Below are 23,970 nucleotides of genomic sequence, written 5' to 3'. Positions count from 1 at the left end.
GAGGACAATGGCTGTAGCGGATACTACCGACATGACTGCTGTACCAGAGGTCTTCACCTCATTGTCTACCACTTGATGTTCAACAGATTTTGCCCACTGATTGTGAGAGTAACCAGTAATCTGTGTTCCAGACAATAACCATTATGCTTATAAAATAACAGCTGCTACTAGAATGCCTGTGGCACATTGTGAAAAAAAATTATTGTGTGAACTTTGCAGATTGTGAGCTCTCGCGGGCAGGGTCCTCTCTCCTCATGTACCAGTCATGAAATGTATTGATTAAGATTATTGTATTTGTCTTCTATTATGTACACCCCTCCTCACATGTAAAGCGCAATGGAATAAATGGTGCTATAATAATACATAATAATAATAACTATGTAGCACTCCTCTAAGGTTTAGCATTCTTCAGTGCAGTGTGCACTGTATGCTGAGTATGTGCTATTCATAATCACTGAAGCATCCTTCTCTGTGTGTAGATAAATTAATTAGAGAGAGGCTGACAGTTTCTGAAAAACCCAACTGCTTCTGTGTACTCTCTGGTTAGCAAATAGGTGCTACATCAAATGTGCAGATAATTACCCCTAAGGCGGACTGGATTTCTCCATAACAGGGACATCGCATGGCAGAAATGGAAATGTCACATTTCCCCTGTCATACCTTTAAAAATGTGATGTCCAAACAATGGATGGATATATCTGTATTCGGGAAACCTAACTGCTTCTGTGGCTGCAATCACCATGGTTTGTAGACTTTGGGAACCACAGAAATGTAATATCAACCCAAATTATGGATATATCATAGTCCTGTTTAGTGTGTCTAGGATGGTAAAAATATACTCAAAAACATGAACGTGAATTGTAGATCTGCACAAAATTCTGTGGTGACTCCTCTGCCAGAAGGTTTCAAAGATTCCATCTGGAAGACATTTCTGTATTTTATCATTTTTTTATTTTATACTTTTTTTCCTTGAGTGTATGTCTTTTTGTTATTTTATCTTTTTTGAACTTTTTTATGCACTGTAGCTTTTTTCATAATTTAAATCTAAAATTGTATGTTTCTTACTTGCTGCTCTAAATGTACCCACAACTTCAATGAGGGAAAGAATAGCCTGGTTGTACTACCCAGTGTATGCCAGAATGCAAGAAGGGTACATGACACTACATACAGAGCTCCAGTGTACAATATCACGGTGATCACTGTATTATCTATATACTGACACTATATACAGAGCTCCTGTGTATAATACAACCAGTGATCACTATATTATCTATACACTGACTGTATACACAACTCCTGTGCATAATATCATAGGTGATCACTGTATTATCTATACACTGACACTATATACAGAGCTCCTGTGTATAATATCACCAGTGATCACTATATTATCTATACACTGACACTATACACAGAACTTCTGTGTGTAATATCACCAGTGATTACTATATTATCTATACACTGACATTATACACAGAACTCCTGTGTATAATATCACTGGTGATCACTGTATTATCTGTACACTGACACTATATACAGAGCTCCTGTGTATAATATCACCAGTGATCACTATATTATCTATACACTGACACTATACACAGAACTTCTGTGTGTAATATCACCAGTGATTACTATATTATCTATACACTGACATTATACACAGAACTCCTGTGTATAATATCACTGGTGATCACTGTATTATCTGTACACTGACACTATATACATAGCTCCTGTGTATAATGTCACTGTTGATCACTGTATTACCTGTACACTACAGACTATGTACAGAGCCCCTGAATATAATTTTACTGGTGATCACTGTATCATCTGTACACTGACACTATATACATAGCTCCTCTGTATAATGTCACTGTTGATCACTGTATTACCTGTACACTATAGACTATGTACAGAGCTCCTGAGTATAATTTTACTGGTGATCACTGTATTACCTGTACACTGACACTATATACAGTACTCCTGTGTATAATGTCACTTGATCACTCTATTAGCTGTACAATGACACTATATGAAGAGCTCCTGTGTAAAATGTCACTGGTGATTACTATATTACCTGTGAACTGACATTATATACAGAGCTCCTGTGATTCCAGCATTACCTGTACACTATATACGGAGCTCCTGTGTATAATGTCACTGTTGATCCCTTAATTATCTGTACACTGACACTATATACAAAAATCCTGTGTATAATGTCACTGGTGATCCCTGTATTGCCTGTGCAATAAATACTATATACAGAGCTCCTGTGTATAATGGCACTGATAGTAATATTATGATTATTAATAATGTGTTTTTTGTTGATCAATATTAATGGTCAATATTGTAGTATTCCGTCACTATGTGGTGGTAATATGTGGTCCGGTCTGGTCATGGTGTGGTGGTATTTCTCACTTGTATGTGGTATCATTCGGTCACTATGTGGTCTGCTCATGGTGTGGTGTATTTTTTCCTTGTGGTATTATTCAGTTACTATGTAGTACTAATATGTGGTCTGGTCAGTGTGGCGGTATTTATCACTTGTATGTGGTATTGTTCGGTAACTATGTGGTGGTAATATCTGGTCTGGTCATGGTGTGGCGGTATTTTGCATATATTTGGCCTGTGGCTGCTGAGTCCTGAGATCAGGTGCCAGAGACCGTTGAGGTGACAGAAGGATGGGTACTTGTCTTTTCCAATTTGAGCAAGGTTCCTTTAGTACTAATTTTAAAAACTTGTAGCATATCCTTTAATACCATTCACCCTATTAAGGAGTGACTGACAGTGACTGGGACAACATGCATTGGACAGGAGGTAATGAGAGGGTACATGAAGGTACATGCAGGGCAAGGAGGGGTAAGGGCTTTTACTTTTAGCTCCTGTTACTTTTATTTTGTGGTTGAGGAACGTGTGTTTGTGAAAATGGATGTGGCTTTAAAATGGGCATGGCTTCTTAAAAAAACAACAAGGAACCTGTTAAAAATTCAAATACCACTACTGGGTGAGCGGACAAGTGAGTGTGAGAAGTGAGGTTCCATTCACCGTCACATTCGAGTCACGAATGTCAAGACTCAGGGAATGAGCAGTCTTTGTGACAATGTATATAACTAAGATTCAGGGCAGTCAACACCAATCTGTCAAAATACTCTTCAGAAGTCTAGGCACGGGTCTAGGCTATTTTGGCACGAGTATGAGCCACACCAGTCAGCTCCATTCTCCTTAGGCCAACCAAGAATACATCACACTTGTGAGATACTAGCTTGTTGTCGCCATTTCACATAAAAGTAATTACGGTTTAGTTAAGATCAGACTTTTACTGTTTTTGCTCAAGGCAGGAAAACATAATATTCATATCTTTGGGAAACTAGGTTACCTCCATTACATTTCTATTTAGAGTACACTAGTGATGACTTCAAACAAAACTGTGATGTCCGCCCAGTGGGTCAGTAAAAGCCAGGGGCAAAAAAATTGAAAGAGAGTCAGAAAGAGTGTTTCCTTTTATTTAGCACTAGATGTTCCCCTGTGCGTCAGACATACATACAATCACAATGGCACAATAACTGGAGATATTAACAGTACAAATAAAATATTTTATTGTTGTACCGCCCATTATTCTCATACCCAGGCTTGGACTGGACCATAGGAGAAAAGGTGAGTCCTCAGCTAGACCCCTGTGCAGGAGTGGGACCCCACTCTCCTATATGATCAGCAGTTGTGAATAAGGGTAATGTAATACTTGCATGTAGCTGAACAGTGACCCCCAGAGTCAATGTTATTAGATTGCCGTTAGCACCCCAGTCCGACACTACTCATACTACATGATGTCATCATACATGGCAACATGTGAAGTAATCGGTGGTCAGACAGACACTGAAAGTGAGGTAGGAAAACCTACGCATTTAGAACTTTACTACTTCTTACTTATGGTATACCAGGAGCAAGAACTTTCAGTGTCTGTCTGTATGCCGTTTTATCGAATGTGAAATACACGAGAACTAGTAAGACCCAATAAATTCTGAAATCTGTAGGTTTTCTTACGCCACATTATGTGTCTGTCTGTACGCTGTTTTATCAAATGTGAAATGTAGAAGATTTTTGGAAATTTTGTGTGCAGCTTTTTCACTTTATCTGTACCAACATACAACTGAGTTATATAATTTTAAATTATCTTTAGAAATGAATAACACTAATAAAATAATAATACTATCTTTAGAAACAATTATATTTCTTCTTGTAAATTCAATCCCTGGTTCACACCTATACCATTCTATATATTTTTGCAGATTCACCAATTTTGCTTCACATGTGCCATTTATATAGGGGACCATAGCGAAATTCAGAACTGTACCATAGTCAAACATCTTCTATTCTGCATAAGTCTTCTGCCCAGAATAATAGAGTAAATAAATGTTCTTTTCACTTTTGTGTGGAGAAAATAGAATTAAAACCCTTATAGAAACCCTAATAAAAAGCCGCCATAGTACTAACATATGGCCTCATCACGACAATGAGCAAAATATATAATAATGATTGGGTCACAGGCGCAGAGCTTTGTAGGGATGATACTTTACCTAAGTAATGAGAACTAAGGAGTCTACAGAGAATAGATAGATAGATGCAGAGATTAATTGTAGCATTAACAAAAAAACGTCTAGCCACTAAACAGTAGATGGAGCTGTGCTATTCCGCTACATTCACTGCTGACATCTGGCCGCGGGTGGGAGTGTTGGGTGTTGGTACCACACCGGTCATCAATATATAGTATGCCCAAAAATCCATCGGACATCCATAAACATGACCTTCTAATATGTGTCACATACTGCACATGTCAAAAGATCACATTAGTAAAGTCTGCCATTTCCAACGACTACCAATTTTTAAGAACAAAATGGCTTGAGTCTCAAGAAGCTAGAATTGCTTCTTAAAGAAATAACTGATGATTCCAGGAGCACAGACTTTACAAAATCATCACAGAAAATATAAAATATCAGAAGACTAATCTCTGTGGATTATGGATTTGCCCTTTAAGGACACCGAGTAATCCAATTTTCATTGCAAGTCACATAGCTATTCAAAACCATGAAGTTCAAAAGAACAAGACAGTAAGACCAAACCGAGTCTTGTCCCAAGACCTTAGCAAGGGCGAGAAACTGATAGGTAAACATGGAAATGTTATAAAGGGAATCCTTGATCTTTTTGGATGAGGGCTAAGGGACCTTCATAGAGAATGTGAATGATGGATTTGTATGTTTTTACTCTCTAAAAGACCATCTATAGATAGTAAGCAGTACATGTATAACCCAAGTTATTAAAGGGACTGTGTTACCAGGTTTTCCCCATATAAAGTACGGCCACCACCTTTAGGCCTCTCTTACAGCCTACCAGAATGCTGTAAAAAAGTCTCCAATCCCAAAAAAGACCTTTCATTATACCCCCATTTGGTGCAGTCCGTTCAGCTGGACGTCTCTAGTCTTGCTTCGGCGGCTTATGTAACCCTGAAATCACCATTTTCCTGCCCTGCTTCATGTGGATGGCGTGTCCTATGTCACCCACACAGTGTCCCCCAATCGCGTTCCTGCGCAAGCGCACTTCACTCTTACCTGCCGAGGGCATAGCAAAGTACTGTAGTGCGCATGCACCGGCTTTATTTCCGGGTTATCAGCCCTCTTTGGCCTTTCCCCTTGCATGTACACTACAGTACTCTGAACATCGCAGAGAGAAGTGCGCGTGCGCAGGAGCGCGATGGGGGGACACTGTGTGGGTGACATAGGACACATCATCCACACGACGAAGGGCAGGAAAATGGTGATTGCAGGGACAGAGGATGCGCCGAAGCAAGACTAGAGACACCCATAGGACCGGACCGCCCTGTCTGTGGCTATAAGAAGAGGTCTTAGTTTGGAATCTGCACAGGGGATCGGGGACTTTTTTTCACAGCATTCTACCATGATGTAAGAGAGGCCTTAATGGTGGTGGCCATACTTATTTATGGGGAAAACCTGGTTCCATTTAAGAAATGTAGTCTTGAGAGAGCATTAGCATGTCCCTAACGTATAATATATATATTATATATATCCGCACACACAATTCATTCTGGCAGAGCACATTTCGGATTGACAGGTGACATTGACAACAGGAAGCGATGTATAAGTGCATGGAATATTCTGCCAGCAATAACAAAAGATAAGAGATGAAAACTGTACCCTCTGTCTCCGCAGACTTCCTGGGCTGGTCGGTGATGGGCTTGGTGACTTCCCCGAGCGAGGAGTGGAAAGCTGGCTCCCTGGGGTACCATTGACTGGGAGAATAAAACAAGGAGAGCAAGTTAATTAAAAAATGATCTTCATCTCCACGTGACCTTGTTTGCACTGAATCAGCCTGTAATGTATCACTGTCATTTGTCTGCGCTTTCCCTATAAGAAACAGCCATTTGTGCTTCGCTTCATTCATGAGGCTCACTGCAGTCTGCACGGCAGCAGTAAAACGGCGAGAATACCAATCCACACACAGCCAGTGTGGCCCTACACCTGCAGCAGGATGATTTATGTCCTGGAGGTACCGGCTGAAGCGCAGCATAACCCGGCAGAACCGGTAACTGCATGCTACATATTATACACTAATACATGAACCTTTCTAAAAAAGAATTGTGATGAAGCAAGAGGATCACAGTCACTGTGCAAAGTATTATAGAACTAAAATATTAATAAAAGAAGCAACTTATTCCCTCTCTGTATAATCACATTAATAGTTACACTGACAGTGCATTAAAGTTTTACATTTCTTAATTAATGTGGCAGTTTTGCATTCACAATATACAAATATAATCTATAGCTAGATATATATATATATATATATATATATATATATATATATATATATATATATATATATATATATATATATACAATACTAATTTATATACAAATATATACATAATAATATACAAATATAATCTATAGCTATACACTCACCGGCCACTTTATTAGGTACACCTGTCCAACTTCTTGTTAACACTTAATTTCTAATCAGCCAATCACATGGCGGCAACTCAGTGCATTTAGGCATGTAGACATGGTCAAGACAATCTCCTGCAGTTCAAACCGAGCATCAGTATGGGGAAGAAAGGTGATTTGAGTGCCTTTGAACGTGGCATGGTTGTTGGTGCCAGAAGGGCTGGTCTGAGTATTTCAGAAACTGCTGATCTACTGGGATTTTCACGCACAACCATCTCTAGGGTTTACAGAGAATGGTCCGAAAAAGAAAAAAAATCCAGTGAGCGGCAGTTCTGTGGGCGGAAATGCCTTGTTGATGCCAGAGGTCAGAGGAGAATGGGCAGACTGGTTCGAGCTGATAGAAAGGCAACAGTGACTCAAATCGCCACCCGTTACAACCAAGGTAGGCCTAAGAGCATCTCTGAACGCACAGTGCGTCGAACTTTGAGGCAGATGGGCTACAGCAGCAGAAGACCACACCGGGTACCACTCCTTTCAGCTAAGAACAGGAAACTGAGGCTACAATTTGTACAAGCTCATCGAAATTGGACAGTAGAAGATTGGAAAAACGTTGCTTGGTCTGATGAGTCTCGATTTCTGCTGCGACATTCGGATGGTAGGGTCAGAATTTGGCGTAAACAACATGAAAGCATGGATCCATCCTGCCTTGTATGGAGCATCTTTGGGATGTGCAGCCGACAAATCTGCGGCAACTGTGTGATGCCATCATGTCAATATGGACCAAAATCTCTGAGGAATGCTTCCAGCACCTTGTTGAATCTATGCCACGAAGAATTGAGGCAGTTCTGAAGGCAAAAGGGGGTCCAACCCGTTACTAGCATGGTGTACCTAATAAAGTGGCCAGTGAGTGTATATTATATATATATAAAGATATATACATATAATACTAATTTATATACAAATATATAAATATTAATAATAATATAATAATGATAAACACATTTAATCAATAGCTATATATATATATATATATATATATATATATAAATACTCATACAATACTAATTTATATACAAATATATAATTATTAATAATAATAATATACAAATATAATCTATAGCTAGATATTTTATATATATATACAGTGGGGCAAAAAAGTATTTAGTCAGTCAGCAATAGTGCAAGTTCCACCACTTAAAAAGATGAGAGGCGTCTGTAATTTACATCATAGGTAGACCTCAACTATGGGAGACAAACTGAGAAAAAAAAATCCAGAAAATCACATTGTCTGTTTTTTTATCATTTTATTTGCATATTATGGTGGAAAATAAGTATTTGGTCAGAAACAAACAATCAAGATTTCTGGCTCTCACAGACCTGTAACTTCTTCTTTAACCCCTTCCCGACATGTGACGGTATAGTACGTCACATGTCGGGACCCCCGCTTTGATGTGCGCTCCGGCGGTGAGCGCACATCAAAGTCGCGACATGTCAGCTGTTTTTTACAGCTGACATGTGCGCGCAATAGCGGCGGGTGAAATCGCGATCACCCGCCGCTATTAACTAGTTAAATGCCGCTGTCAAACTCAGACAGCGGCATTTAACTACCGCATCCGGCCGTGCGGCCGGATATGAGCGCATCGCCGACCCCCGTCACATGATCGGGGGTCGGCGATGTGTCAGGAAGGTAACCATAGAGGTCCTTGAGACCTCTATGGTTTCTGATTGCCGGTGGCTGTGAGCGCCCCCCTGTGGTCGGCGCTCACAGCACACCTGCAAATCTGCTGTGTAGCAGCGATCTTATGATCACTGCTGCATAGCAGAGCCGATCGGGCTGTGCCTGCTTCTAGCCTCCCATGGAGGCTATAGAAGCATGGCAAAAGTAAAAAAAAAAAGTTTTTAAAAATGTGAAAAAAATAAAAAAAATATAAAAGTTTAAATCACCCCCCTTTCGCCCCAATCAAAATAAATCAATAAAAAAAAAACCCAACCTACACATATTTGGTATCGCCGCGTTCAGAATCGCCCGATCTATCAATTAAAAAAAAGCATTAACCTGATCGCTAAATGGCGTAATGAGAAAAAAATTCGAAACGCCAGATTTACGTTTTTTTGGTCGCCACGACATTGCATTAAAATGCAATAACGGGCGATCAAAAGAACGTATCTACACCAAAATGCTATCATTAAAAACGCCAGCTCGGCACGCAAAAAATAAGCCCTCACCTGACCCCAGATCACGAAAAATGGAGACGCTACGAGTATCGGAAAATGGCGCAATTTTGTTTTGTTTTGTTTTTTGCAAAGTTTGGAATTTTTTTTCACCACTTAGGTGAAAAATAACCTAGTCATGTTAGGTGTCTATAAACTCGTAGTGACCTGGAGAATCATAATGGCAGGTCAGTTTTAGCATTTAGTGAACCTAGCAAAATAGGCAAGCAAAAAACAAGTGTGGGATTGCACTTTTTTTGCAATTTCACTGCACTTGGAATTTTTTTCCCGTTTTCTAGTACACGACATGCTAAAACCAATGATGTCGTTCAAAAGTACAACTCGTCCCGCAAAAAATAAGCCCTCACATGGCCAAATTGACGGAAAAATAAAAAAGTTATGGCTCTGGGAAGGAGGGTAGCGAAAAACGAAAATGGAAAAACGGAAAAAGCTCCGGGGGTGAAGGGGTTAAGAGTCTCCTCTTTCCTCCACTCATTACCTGTAGTAATGGCACCTGTTTAAACTTGTTATCAGTATAAAAAGACACCTGTGCACACCCTCAAACAGTCTGACTCCAAACTCCACTATGGTGAAGACCAAAGAGCTGTCAAAGGACACCAGAAACAAAATTGTAGCCCTGCACCAGGCTGGGAAGACTGAATCTGCAATAGCCAACCAGCTTGGAGTGAAGAAATCAACAGTGGGAGCAATAATTAGAAAATGGAAGACATACAAGACCACTGATAATCTCCCTCGATCTGGGGCTCCACGCAAAATCCCACCCCATGGGGTCAGAATGATCACAAGAACGGTGAGCAAAAATCCCAGAACCACGCGGGGGACCTAGTGAATGAACTGCAGAGAGCTGGGACCAATGTAACAAGGCCTACCATAAGTAGCACACTACGCCACCATGGACTCAGATCCTGCAGTGCCAGACGTGTCCCACTGCTTAAGCCAGTACATGTCCGGGCCTGTCTGAAGTTTGCTAGAGAGTATTTGGATGAACCAGAGGAGTTTTGGGAGAATGTCCTATGGTCTGATGAAACCAAACTGGAACTGTTTGGTAGAAACACAACTTGTCGTGTTTGGAGGAAAAAGAATACTGAGTTGCATCCATCAAACACCATACCTACTGTAAAGCATGGTGGTGGAAACATCATGCTTTGGGGCTGTTTCTCTGCAAAGGGGCCAGGACGACTGATCCGGGTACATGAAAGAATGAATGGAGCCATGTATCGTGAGATTTTGAGTGCAAACCTCCTTCCATCAGCAAGGGCATTGAAGATGAAACGTGGCTGGGTCTTTCAACATGACAATGATCCAAAGCACACCGCCAGGGCAATGAAGGAGTGGCTTCGTAAGAAGCATTTCAAGGTCCTGGAGTGGCCTAGCCAGTCTCCAGATCTCAACCCTATAGAAAACCTTTGGAGGGAGTTGAAAGTCCGTGTTGCCAAGCGAAAAGCCAAAAACATCACTGCTCTAGAGGAGATCTGCATGGAGGAATGGGCCAACATACCAACAACAGTGTGTGGCAACCTTGTGAAGACTTACAGAAAACGTTTGACCTCTGTCATTGCCAACAAAGGATATATTACAAAGTATTGAGATGAAATTTTGTTTCTGACCAAATACTTATTTTCCACCATAATATGCAAATAAAATGATAAAAAAAACAGACAATGTGATTTTCTGGATTTTTTTTTCTCAGTTTGTCTCCCATAGTTGAGGTCTAACTATGATGTAAATTACAGACGCCTCTCATCTTTTTAAGTGGTGGAACTTGCACTATTGCTGACTGACTAAATACTTTTTTGCCCCACTGTATATGTACACATATATATATATGTATATATATATATATATATATATATACATACATACAATACTAATATATACAAATATATCAATATTATTATTAATAATAATAGTAATAATAATAATAGTAATATACAAATATATATCCTAGAAATGTTATTGCATTATTTATATAATGCTATTTATTCTCCATTATCTTCTATAACATAAAAATGTAACATAACTATGAAGCACAATCTAATGACTTCATGCAATGCTTTTATAGCTAAATGGTATCTAACAGTTCCCCTGCTATAACTATAATTACTGGCTGCTTACATTGTACATTGTAACTAAGGTGACTGCACAATATACCTTATTATACCGGGCTCGGGGCTAGAAATATTTACATTAACACATAATAATAATAATAATAATAATAATAATAATAATTATACTATTCACTATCATTACCATAACATAGCTGAAATAATAATGCAGCTGTAAAGGTTTCAAAAATTTATCTAACGTTGTGAATGTTTAGGAAATGAGCGGTGAACTTACCTTCTAGAAGCTCTAACATGAGTAAGGCTTATGTGATAAGACAGGTTGTATATAAAAAAACAAACCGAACAGGACGTGAATGAATAACTGTGAAGCCAATGCTGGTGTGTGGTTGCTGAGGCTTTGGCAGCGCGGTCGGGAGGCAGCGAGGAGCTGATGGGAGGCTGCTGTGCTGCTCATACACTGAGATGCAGGAGCAGGCGCTTTTAATGCGTAAGCCTGACGTCTTCCGAGCAGCAGAGGGAGGTGCAGGTGCAGAGTTAGGGCTACATCAAAGGTATCCGAACATTGCCGCGAAACCAGTGGAAGGACTGCCCCCCTCCCTTCCCATCACTGTCACTAGCCATCTCTTGCCATTACACCCAAAGGCTGCTAATTTAATAAGCTTTGGTGTGAATCATTAAAGCTCTTCAACAAGGGTAAAATATCAATTGACTCATCTTCAAATTGGAAAGACAATAACTTTTAATATCCAATGATGATTATTGAAACAGAAATTAAGTGGGAGAGCTGTCCTCATTACTGTAAGGTTTCTAGAAGAATGTGGCCAGCACGGTGGCTCAGTGGTTAGCACTATTGCTTTGTAGCTCTGGGGTCCTGGGTTCATATTCCTCCAAGGACAACCTCTGCAAGGAGTTTGTATGATCTCCCCGTGTTTGTGTGGGTTTCCTCATGTTTCTCCTCTTTCCTCCCACAATACAAAGACATACTGATAGGGAATCTAGATTGTGAGCCCCAATGGGTTCTGAGAATGTTTTTTCGGGACATATTATACTTCATATAATACTACTGCATTTATTTATGAAAAAAAAACGGAAATTTGGCAAAAATTTTGAAAATTTTGGAATTTTCAAACTTTTAATTTATGTGCCCTTAAATCAGAGTTATGTCACACAAAATAGTTAATAAATAACATTTCCCGCATGTATACTTTACATCATCACAATTCTGGAAATATATTTTTTGTTAGCACATTATAAGGGCTAAGAGTTGACAAGCGATTTCTCATTTTTCCAACAAAATTTACAAAACCATTTTTCTAGGGACCACCTCACATTTGAAGTGACTATGACAGAAGGTACCCAAAAGTGACACCATTAAAAAAATCTGCACCCCTCAAGGTGTACAAAACCACATTCAAGACGTTTATTAACCCTTCACTTGCTTCACAAGAACTGAAGCAATGTTGAAAGAAAAAATTAACATTCAACTTTTTTTTCACAAAAAAATTACTTTCGACCCAAACTTTTATATTTTCACAAGGGTAACAGGAGAAAATGGACCACAAAATTTGTTGTGCAATTTCATCTGAGTACACCGATACCCCATATGTGAAATGCACTGTTTGGGCGCAAAGCAGGACTTGTAAGGGAAGGAGCACCATTTGACTTTTTGACTGGAATCAACAGCGGACACAATGTCACATTTGGAGAGCCCCTAAAGTGGAAACCCCCACAAATGACACCATTTTGGAAACCACACCCCTCAACGATTTTATCCAGGGTTACAGTGAGCATTTTTAACCCACAGGTATGACCCAGAAACACAGAATTTGATAACATTAGGTTGTCATGTTGAATATGTCGTCACTAGTGCTCACTACTCCAGTTTGCATCGGGTGCTCGGGTATGCACCAAATATCGCAGGTGCTCGATAGACATGCTCGAGTTCTTGAAGATCCGTGATACTCCGCACATACTCAACCACCCGATGCAAACTCGAGTAGTGAGAACTTGCGGTAAAAACTAGCCATCACATAGCCATCTTTTTTTTTACTTTGGAAAAAAAACATTTCTAACTCCAACCCTAACACAATCCTAAACCTAACCCTAACATGACCCTAACCCCAACCCTAACACAACCCTAACCACAGCTCTAACCACAACCCTAACTGCAAAGAACAGAAAAAATTACAATTTTTTTATTTTATAATTTTTAGCTCACTAAGGGGGTGACAAAGGTGGATTTGATTGACTATTTTTATTTTCATCACTGTGATATGGTCTATTACAGTGATCAAAAGGAACCAATAGGAAAAATTCCTTATTGTTGCTGGGTACCAGCTGGCAGATCTCGGCGGGCACACTGCGCATGCGCCCACCATTCTTTTCTAGGAAGAGGACGCAGAGGGCCAGGAGACAGATCAGGAGGTTTCGGGGATGGCGGAGGTACTGAGGGTTTCGGGGGACACCATTTTTCTCTTCTCTGATATGCTAGATCATATCAAAGAAGAGTGAAATTAATTTTTAATCTGACTTTTTCTTTCAGTGAAGAACGGCGATCACGTGACTGGGGACCATAAAAACCGGCCCTGATCATGTTTTCCAGGGTCTTTGCCGAGACCCCAGAGATTTTCTGACACTGGTGGCACTATACCCTTATTTCTCAGCATCGTTAAAAAGTGGTGCTGAGGAATAAGTAACGTAACTGCAGTCGTAAAAAGGCGTGTCGGCAGTCGTTAAGGGATTAAGGTCATGGACACCTTTGATATGTGAAACCGTTTTGACATATGTTAGCAGTTACCTTTTGTTAATACAATTGCCTCTTTAGAGAGGAAGAAGAGGTGAACTCTAGAGCCACCTATTGAAAGTAGCAATCCGAAAAGTCAATATTGACCCTTTAACAAGCCTTGCCACATGACTTAGGGTACCGTCTCACATTGGCACTTTGATCGCTACGACGGTACGATCCGTGACGTTCCAGCGATATCCATACGATATCGCTGTGTCTGACACGCAGCGGCGATCAGGGACCCCGTTGAGAATCGTACGTCGTAGCAGATCGTTTGAAACTTTATTTCGTCGCTGGATCTCCCGCTGTCATCGCTGGATCGGTGTGTGTGACACCGATCCAGCGATGCGTTCGCTTGTAACCAGGGTAAACATCGGGTTACTAAGTGCAGGGCCGCGCTTAGTAACCCGATGTTTACCCTGGTTACCATCGTAAATGTAAAAAAAAAAAAACAGTACATACTTACATTCCGGTGTCCGTCAGGTCCCTGGCCGTCTGCTTCCCTGCACTGACTGTGAGCGCCGGTCGTAAAGTGAAAGCAGAGCACAGCGGTGACGTCACCGCTCTGCTTTGGCCAGCGCTTACACAGGATGCAGGAGGAGTGCAGGGAAGCGGACGCCGGGCACCGGAATGTGAGTATGTGTTTTTTTTATTTTACGTTTGCGCTTAGTAACCCGATGTTTACCCTGGTTACCCGGGGACTTCGGCATCGTTGGTCGCTGGAGAGCTGTCTGTGTGACAGCTCCCCAGTGAGCACACAATGACTTACCAACGATCACGGCCAGGTCGTATCGCTGGTCGTGATCGTTGGTAAATCGTTTTGTGTAACGGTACCCTTAGGTAAATCTGGTGTAGGGAGTCCTACAAACCAGAAAATGCTCTCTGTGAAAATAATATACTGGTATCTCTGACTTGGTGAAAATCAAAGGTTTTTCAAAGGGTTTGACATTGACTTTATTGGAACCTTTACGTGGTACTAAAGAGACAGTTTTCTTCCTTTAGGAGGAGAGATAATTTGTAAGCACTGCCCCACAATTTGTGAGCAAAAGACAGACAGCTGTTTGCATATAAGAAAAATAAAGGGTCTGTCTTATCAAGTATATTGGGGGCATATTAGTGGGACTAATACCAGTGATACTGAAAAATGTTCCACAAATAATAAAGAAGGTGGATTGCGTAAGCCCTGAGGAACTGGATGCCGGCTGGTAAAATTGGGACTATGCTTTGTTCTATACAACGTGCTTCGAAATCAATATTATTTCTTCCTCAGGTATATACACCCACCAAAACTTATACAGCCATATAAATAGCAAATGGCCATGACGCAATCATCACAAGATCTGGATCACACACATGATCAATGGCAGTGACCTACATACAAAAAAGGTGTACTCTGTGGAGCCAGGGTTGCAGCTCAGCGGATGAAGCTGCAGTCAGTCCTTCCTTGATTAATTGATCACACGCACCTTTCAAAGCTTGTGCCTGGTTCCAGCACAATTTCCCCATGTGAGCAGCGCTTCCCTCAGGCCTTCTCTGTACACCATCATGGTATCACACTATGTTGTGGCCCTTTTGTATCTTGCAGCACTAAAGCCAGCTTGTCTTCTTTCTGGTCTGCCGCTTGGCTTTCTCAGGACAGTAACTTATGTTCATAGCAGTCACACTGCCATTGTGCAAACACTGGTGTCATCCATGCAACCCGCCAGCAATGTCTATGATGAGATGTATGCCATGGTGGAATATCTGATTAATATAATCCAGTATATATAGTCATGGCGGGTCGGCAATCTCTGAATGATATTGGCGATCATTTGCAGAAATTAGCTTAGAAAAGCAAGTTATCGGATTCTCATTTATAGTGAAGAGTAAAGAATAAAAGCATGGAAATATAATTATGAAAATCAGTTATATGCTGCTGTAGGCAATATAATTACTTCTCTTTTTACTTAAAAACCATAGCATCAAGCACTGCCCTACTTTCATACAACAGATAATGCACAGTTCAATACGTACATTCAAGCTTTTAACTATTGAAACAGAACTACCAAAAACTATGATATGACAGAGCATTAATTCACAGTGAAGAGATTCCTAGGGAAAGGTTCTAAGACGCAGCTCCTCGCCTCCAAATATTGGGTCCAATGGGAACTAAATCTGTGCAGTGAGCTCCCTCTAGTGGCAGCTCCAGTCAGATAGAATTTTGTCATTAACTAGATGGCTACAGGATAGTTAACTTTATACCAAAAAAGCAGCGCCCCAACCATCACAAGACTCGAGTTAGTTCATTAAATACAATTTAATAATTATTTTTGACCCTGACCACCACCATTTATCCATTCATATATAATATTAATTTCAAATTAAAATTTTAATTATAAACCCATACCCTCCTAGACCACTGTCAGTAGTTCATAGTGTTCTACACTTAAAATTAAAGGGGGAGACCTAGAGCGTGGGCAATAGTACAAAGTAAATTGAAGGTCTTGGATATTTTTGCTAGGGTGCCACTCTGGTTTAGTTATCACCTTCCACATTTATACTCCTTGCCCGATGTGGTCCTGTGGGCGAGGTTCGGTGACAAATTTACCATTCATGTTTTCTTAGATACTTCTGAACTGCTCACTCTGGAGGATTTCCAAACTGGATATGGGGTTCATGCAGGGGAGGAGATATATTACTGTAAGGGGGCCAGGATGGGGGACATTATACCAGGATGGGGAAAATATATTACTAGAAGGGGCCCAAGATTGGGGATATTATACCAAGAAAGGAAGACATTACATCAGGAAGGGGTCCAGGATGGAAGACATTATACCCGGAAAGGGAGACATTGTTCCAGGAAGGAACTTTGTAGAGCCTCCTTATGCGGCAATTACAGCTGCAAGTAGCTTTGGATAAGTCTTCTATGAGCTTTCCACATCTTGTAACTGGGATTTTTGCATATTCCTCAAGTCAAAATTGCTCCAGCTCCTTCAAGTTACATGGTTTCCTCTGATGAACAGCAATCTTCCAAGTCTGGCCACAGATTGTCAATTGGATTAAGGTCTGGGCTTTGACTAGGTCACTCCAAAACTTTTACACGTTTCCCGCTAAAGCATTCGAGTGTTGCTTTAGCAGTATGCTTTGGGTCATTGTCTTGTTGGAAGGTGAACCTCCGTCCCAATCTCAAATCACTGACTGACAAAAACAGGTTTCGCTCAAGAATACCCCTGTATTTCATCCCATCCCTCTTCCCCCTCAACTCAGACCATTTTCCTTGTCCATGTTGCCGAAAAACATCCCCACAGCATGATGCTGCCACCACTATGTTTCACTGTGGGAATAGTGGTCTTCGGCTGACCACATAGCGGCTACTTTCATGTGCAAAAAGTTCAATTTTAGTCTGATTTGACCACAGCACCTTCCTCCATACATTTGGGGAGTCTCCCGCATGTCTTTTGGCAAACTCAATATGAGCCTTAGAATTTTTGTGTGTAAGTAAAGGCGCTTTTTTATAAAGGCCACCTCTATGAAGTGTACACCTTATTGTGGTCGTATGGACAGATACTCAAGTCTCGGCTTGTGAACTCTGCAGCTCCTTCAGGGTTACCTTTGGTCTCTGTGCTGCCTCTCTGAGTAATGCCCTCCTTGCCCGGGCTGAGAGTTTTGGTGGGCGGTCCTGTCCTGGCAGGTTTGTTGTGGTACCATATTCTTTCAATTTGATGATAATGGATTTAGTGGCGCTCCATGGAATCATGAGATTTGGATTCTTTTTATAACCCAACCCTGACTTGTACTTCTCAACCACTTTGTCCTTGACTTGTTTGCAGATCTCCTTGTTCTTTGTGGTGCCTCTTGTTTAACCTCTTCATGACCAAGCCTATTTTGACCTTAATGACCTGGCCGTTTTTTGCAATTCTGACCAGTGTCCCTTTATGAGGTAATAACTCAGGAACGCTTCAACGGATCGTAGTGGTTCTGAGTTTGTTTTTTCGTGACATATTGGGCTTCATGTTAGTGGTAAATTTAGGTCGATAATTTTTGTGTTTATTTGTGAAAAAAATGGAAATTTGGCGAAAATTTCGCAATTTTTAAATTTTTAATTTTTATTCTGTTAAACGAGAGAGTTATGTGACAAAAAATAGTTAATAAATAACATTACCCACATGTCTACTTTACATCAGCATGATTTTGGAAACAAAATTTTTTTTTGCTAGGAAGTTATAAGGGTTAAAATTTGACCAGCGATTTCTCATTTTTACAACGAAATTTACAAAACCATTGTTTTTAGGGACCACCTCACATTTGAAGTCAGTTTGAGGGGTCTATATGGCTGAAAATACCCAAAAGTGACACCATTCTAAAAACTGCACCCCTCGAGGTACTCAAAACCACATTCAAAAAGTTTATTAACCCTTCAGGTGCTCACAACAGCAGAAGCAGCATGGAAGGAAAAAATGAACATTTAACTTTTTAGTCACAAAAATGATCTTTTAGCAACAATTTAGACACCAAGAGTTATTGTACAATTTGTCCTGAGTACGCCGATACCCCATATGGGGGGGGGGGACCACTGTTTGGGTGCACGACAGGGCTCGGAAGGGAAGGAGCGCCATTTGACTTTTTCAATGAAAAATTGGCTCCAATCCTTAGCGGACACCATGTCGCGTTTGGAGAGCCCCTGTGTGCCTAAACATTGGAGCTCCCCCACAAGTGACCCCATTTTGGAAACTAGACCCCCCCAAGGAGCTTATCTAGATGCATAGTGAGCACTTTGAACCCCCAGGTGCTTCACAAATTGATCCGTAAAAATTAAAAAGTACTTTTTTTTCACAAATAAATTCTTTTAGCCTCAATTTTTTCATTTTCACATGGGCATCAGGATAAAATGGATCCTAAAATGTGTTGGGCAATTTCTCCTGAGTACACTGATACCTCATATGTGGTCACAAACCACTGTTTGTGCACACGGCAAGGCTCGGAAGGGAAGGAGCGCCATTTGACTTTTGAATGAAAAATTAGCTCCAATCGTTAGCGGACACCATGTCGGGTTTGGAGAGCCCCTGTGTACCTAAAGATTGGAGCTCCCCCACAAGTGACCCCATTTTGGAAACTAGACCCCTCAAGGAACTTATCTAGATGCATAGTGAGCACTTTGAACCCCCAGGTGCATCACAAATTGATCCGTAAAAATGAAAAAGTACTTTTTTTTCACAAAAAAATTATTTTAGCCTCAATTTGTTCATTTCCACATGGGCAACATGATAAAATGGATCCTAAAATGTATTGGGCAATTTCTTCTGAGTACACTGATACCTCACATGTGGGGGTAAACCACTGTTTGGGCACATGGCAGGGCTCGGAAGGGAAGGAGCGCCATTTGACTTTTTGAATGAAAAATTAGCTCCAATCGTTAGTGGACACCCATGTCATGTTTGGAGAGCCCCTGTGTGCCTAAACATTGGAGCTCTCCCATATGTGACCCCATTTTGGAAACTAGACCTCCCATGGAACTAATCTAGATGTGCGGAGACCACTTTGAACCCCAAAGTGCTTCACAGAAGTTTATAACGCAGAGCCGTGAAGATAAAAAATCTTTTTTCTTTCCTCAAAAATTATTTTTTAGCCCTCAATTTTTTATTTTCGCAAGAGTAACAGGAGAAATTGGACCCCAAAAGTTGTTGTCCAGTTTGCCCTGAGTACGCTGATACCCCATATGTGGGGGGAAACCACTGTTTGGGCATATGTCGGGGCTCAGAAGGGAAGTAGTGACGTTTTGGAATGCAGACTTTGATGGAATGGTCTGCGGGCATCATGTTACGTTTGCAGAGCCCCTGATGTGCCTAAACAGTAGAAACCCCCACAAGTGACCCCATTTTGGAAACTAGAGCCCCCAAGGAACTTATCTAGATGTGCGGTGAGCACTTTGAACCCTAAAGTGCTTCACAGAAGTTTATAACGCAGAGCCATGAAAATAAAAAATCATTTTTCTTTCCTCAAAAATTATGTTTTAGCAAGCAATTTTTTATTTTCACAAGGGTAACAGGAAAAATTGGACCTCAATAGTTGCTGCCCAGTTTGTCCTGAGTATGCTGGTACCCCATATGTGGGGGTAAACCACTGTTTGGGCACACGTCGGGGCTCGGAAGGAAAGTAGTGACGTTTAGAAATGCAGACTTTGATGGAATGGCCTGCGGGTGTCACGTTGCGTTTGCAGAGCCCCTGATCTGCCTAAACAGTAGAAACCCCCCACAAGTGACACCATTTTGGAAACTAGACCCCCAAGGAACTTATCCAGATGTATGGTGAGCACTTTGAACCCCCAAGTGCTTCACAGAAGTTTATAACGCAGAGCCATGAAAATAAAAAATAATTTTTCTTTCCTCAAAAATTATGTTTTAGCAAGCAATTTTTTATTTTCACAAGAGTAACAGGAGAAATAGGACCCCGATAGTTGTTGCCCAGTTTGTCCTGAGTATGCTGGTATCCCACATGTGGGGGTAAACCACTGTTTGGGTGCACGTCAGGGCTCGGAAGGGAGGGAGCACCATTTAACCTTTTGAACGCAAGATTGGCTGGAATCAATGGTGGTGCCATGTTGCGTTTGGAGAACCCTGATGTGCCTAAACAGTGGAAACCCCTCAATTCTAACTCCAACACTAACCCCAACACACCCCTAACCCTAATCCCAACTCTAGCCATAACCCTAATCACAACCCTAACCCCAACACACCCCTAACCACAACCCTAACCCCGACAAACCCCTAATCCCAACCCTAATCCCAACCCTTATCCTAATCCCAACCCTAACCACAACCCTATTCCCAACACACCCCTAACCCTAACCATAACCCTAACCACAAGCCTAATCTTAACCCTATTTCCAACCCTAGCCCTAATTCCAACCCTAACTCTAATTCCAACCCTAACCCTAAGGCTATGTGCCCACGTTGCGGATTCGTGTGAGATTTTTCCGCACCATTTTTGAAAAATCCGCAGGTAAAATGCACTGCGTTTTACCTGCGGATTTACCGCGGATTTCCAGTGTTTTTTTGTGCGGATTTCACCTGCGGATTCCTATTGAGGAACAGGAGTAAAATGCTGTGGAATCCGCACAAAGAATTGACATGCTGCGGAAAATACAATGCAGCGTTGCCGCGCTGTATTTTCCGCACCATGGGCACAGCGGATTTGGTTTTCCATAGGTTTACATGGTACTGTAAACCTGATGGAAAACTGCTACGAATCCGCAGCGGCCAATCCGCCGCGGATCCGCAGCCAAATCCGCACCGTATGCACATAGACTAATTCTAACCCTAACCCTAGTTCTAACCCTAGCCCTAACCCTAACCGTAGCTCTAACCCTAACCCTAGTTCTAACCCTAGTTCTAACCCTAACCCTAGTGGAAAAATAAAAGTAAATATATTTTCTTTATTTTTATCATTGTCCCTACCTATGGGGGTGATAAAGGGGGGGTTCATTTACTATTTTTTTATTTTGATCACTGTGATAGGTTTTATCACAGTGATCAAAATGTACCTGGAACGAATCTGCCGGCCGGCAGATTCGGCGGGCGCACTGCGCATGCGCCCACCATTTTGGAAGATGGTGGCGCCGATGAAGCAGACGGACGGACACCGGGAGGCTCGGTAAGTATGAGGGTGGCGATCGGAGCACGGGGGGGGGGGGGGATCGGAGCACGGGGGGGGGATCGGAGCATGGGGGGAGCGGACAGGAGGACGGGGGAGCCGACAGGCGGACGGAGGGGAGCGGATCACAGAACGGAGGACTGGGGAGGTGATCGGTGGCGGTGGAGCAGATCAGGGTTTCCAGCCATGGCCGATGTTATTGCAGCATCGGCCATGGCTGGATTGTAATATTTCACCATTTTCATAGGTGAAATATTACAAATAGCTCTGATTGGCTGTTTCACTTTCAACAGCCAATCAGAGCGATCATAGCCACGCGGGGGTGGCTGAAGTACCTGGGCTGAAGTACCACTCCCCCTGTCCCTGCAGATCGGGTGAAATTGGAGTTAACCCTTTCACCCGATCTGCAGGGACGCGATCCCTCCATGACGCCACATAGGCGTCACAGGTCGGATTGGCACCGACTTTCATGACGCCTACGTGGCGTCATAGGTCGGGAAGAGGTTAATAGTGCTGCAGCCCCTCTGGCCCTTCAGAAAAGGTAAAGTGTATACACTGACAGACAATGTGACACTTAGCGTGCACACAAGTTGACTTCCTTTCACTAAGCAAGTGACTTATGAAGGTAATTGCTTGCATCAGATATTTTGGGGCTTCATAGCAAAAGGGGTGAATACATATGCACATGTCAATTTTGATTTATTTTATCCCATAAACTAAATTTTTGCCTTAATTTGTCTTACCTCACTAACTTACTGTAGACTATCTGGTGCTGATGCATCACACATAAATTGGATTATGAAAATATTTAAACATAGGTTGTAATGTAAAAAAAAAATTGGTAAAATGCTTAGGGGTGAATATTTTTTCAAGCCACTGTATGTCTTCACCTGATCTGGAATGCTACAAGGACCATACATCTGACGAACATGAGGGTGGGCCCAGGTAAAATTTGGCACCAGGGCCCATCGGACTCTAGTAAAGCAACTGGGTTCCCGATAGGGTTAAATTCCTATACATACAATTCCATCATGCAGTGCATGTGCAGTTTGGAGTCGTGCCAGGGTCTCTGGGCTTTTCAAAACTGGAGGAGCTCTTGGGGACCTCTGATTCACCTAAATCCCTCACACAATTATATTCTCTTCTCCAGTCATCTGTTGGCCAGCCTTATGATGTGGCTTATGTGAAATAGGTGGCGGATATTCTGGGTTTGATGATGGAGGAATGGGGGGAGGTGGAAGATACATTGTGTTCCTCAGTGGAGAGTGCTAGGGACTGTTTGATCAAGACCAAATTTCTAAACAGAGTTTTTATACCCCAGAAAGGTTGAGTAACTTTGGGATTTGTGTTTTCATTATCCAACGGTGGTGGGCTCTTTTCTACACTCAGTTTGGTCCTGCTCAAAAATTCTTCCATTCTGGTCTGAGCTTCTATTGTGTCTTCATGAACACTATGAATTCTCTAGGTTGCTGTCCCCTACAGTGTGCCTACTGGGGAATATGGAAGAGCTTGCTGAAGGATCTCTTATTTAAATTCCTGTTTTTCTGTCCTAGGAAAGTTAATTATAATGGCATGGAAATCCACGCAAGTCCTCAGTATGCTAAACTGGCTGCAATTAGTCAATAAATATATTTCACTATGTAATGTACACTATGTGAATAGGAGATGTGGCTATAAATTTGCTAAGACCTAGGGACGATAGTTAGCAATAGGATCCCAATAGGATTATTAGCTGTGTTCTCTGCATCTTTAGTGTTATCGTATGTCTGCATAAGGTGTTGACATATCGCGGAGGTAGGTGGATGAGCGATGGGGATTGGTATGACTGAGTGTTGTGTATGAGGTTATATGTACTGAGCGTATGGGTATATATCTTTGATTCTTGATTTGTCATTAATTCTTTTCTATGCTGTTCACTATATTAATCTAGAATGTCATGCTGCCATTAATATACTGAAGTCTTCAAGTGTTTAACCCCTTAGTGACAGAGCCAATTTTTACAATTCTGACCAGTGTCACTTTAAGAGGTTATAACTCTGGAACGCTTTATCGGATCCTGCTGATTCTGAGAATGTTTTTTCGTGACATATTGTACTTCAAGTTAGTGGTAACATTTCTTCGATATTACTTGCGATTATTTATGAAAAAAACGGAAATATGGCGAAAATTTTTAAAATTTAGCAATTTTCAAACTTTGTATTTTTATACCCTTAAATCAGAGAGATATGTCACGAAAAATAGTTAATAAATAACATTTCCCACATGTCCACTTTACATCAGCACAATTTTGTAAACAATTTTTTTT

At 41.3% G+C, this 23,970-nt stretch overlaps 1 protein-coding gene across 8 annotated transcripts in view; it reads right to left on the bottom strand.

The window, feature by feature from the left end:
* Window positions 1-23,970, bottom strand: part of DCLK1 (doublecortin like kinase 1) — a 487,270-nt gene that overhangs the window by 213,691 nt on the left and 249,609 nt on the right. For 6 of the 8 annotated variants that reach the window (XR_013224066.1, XM_077298215.1, XM_077298213.1 and 3 more), the window contains exon 6: window positions 6,204-6,298. Coding sequence is in view for 7 of the 8 variants with exons in the window: in XM_077298215.1 (XP_077154330.1) it covers window positions 6,204-6,298 (95 nt within the window). In the remaining variant the exon portion in view is untranslated. Of the gene's footprint in view, window positions 1-6,203; window positions 6,299-11,525; window positions 11,713-23,970 lie in introns of those variants that run through there. The other 2 variants (XM_077298219.1, XM_077298217.1) reach the window with 1 other exon arrangement.

The sequence above is a fragment of the Ranitomeya variabilis genome, chromosome 3 (genome assembly GCF_051348905.1).
Source record: "Ranitomeya variabilis isolate aRanVar5 chromosome 3, aRanVar5.hap1, whole genome shotgun sequence".
Lineage (NCBI taxonomy): Eukaryota > Metazoa > Chordata > Amphibia > Anura > Dendrobatidae > Ranitomeya > Ranitomeya variabilis.
This window is presented reverse-complemented; position numbering and strand designations above follow the sequence as displayed.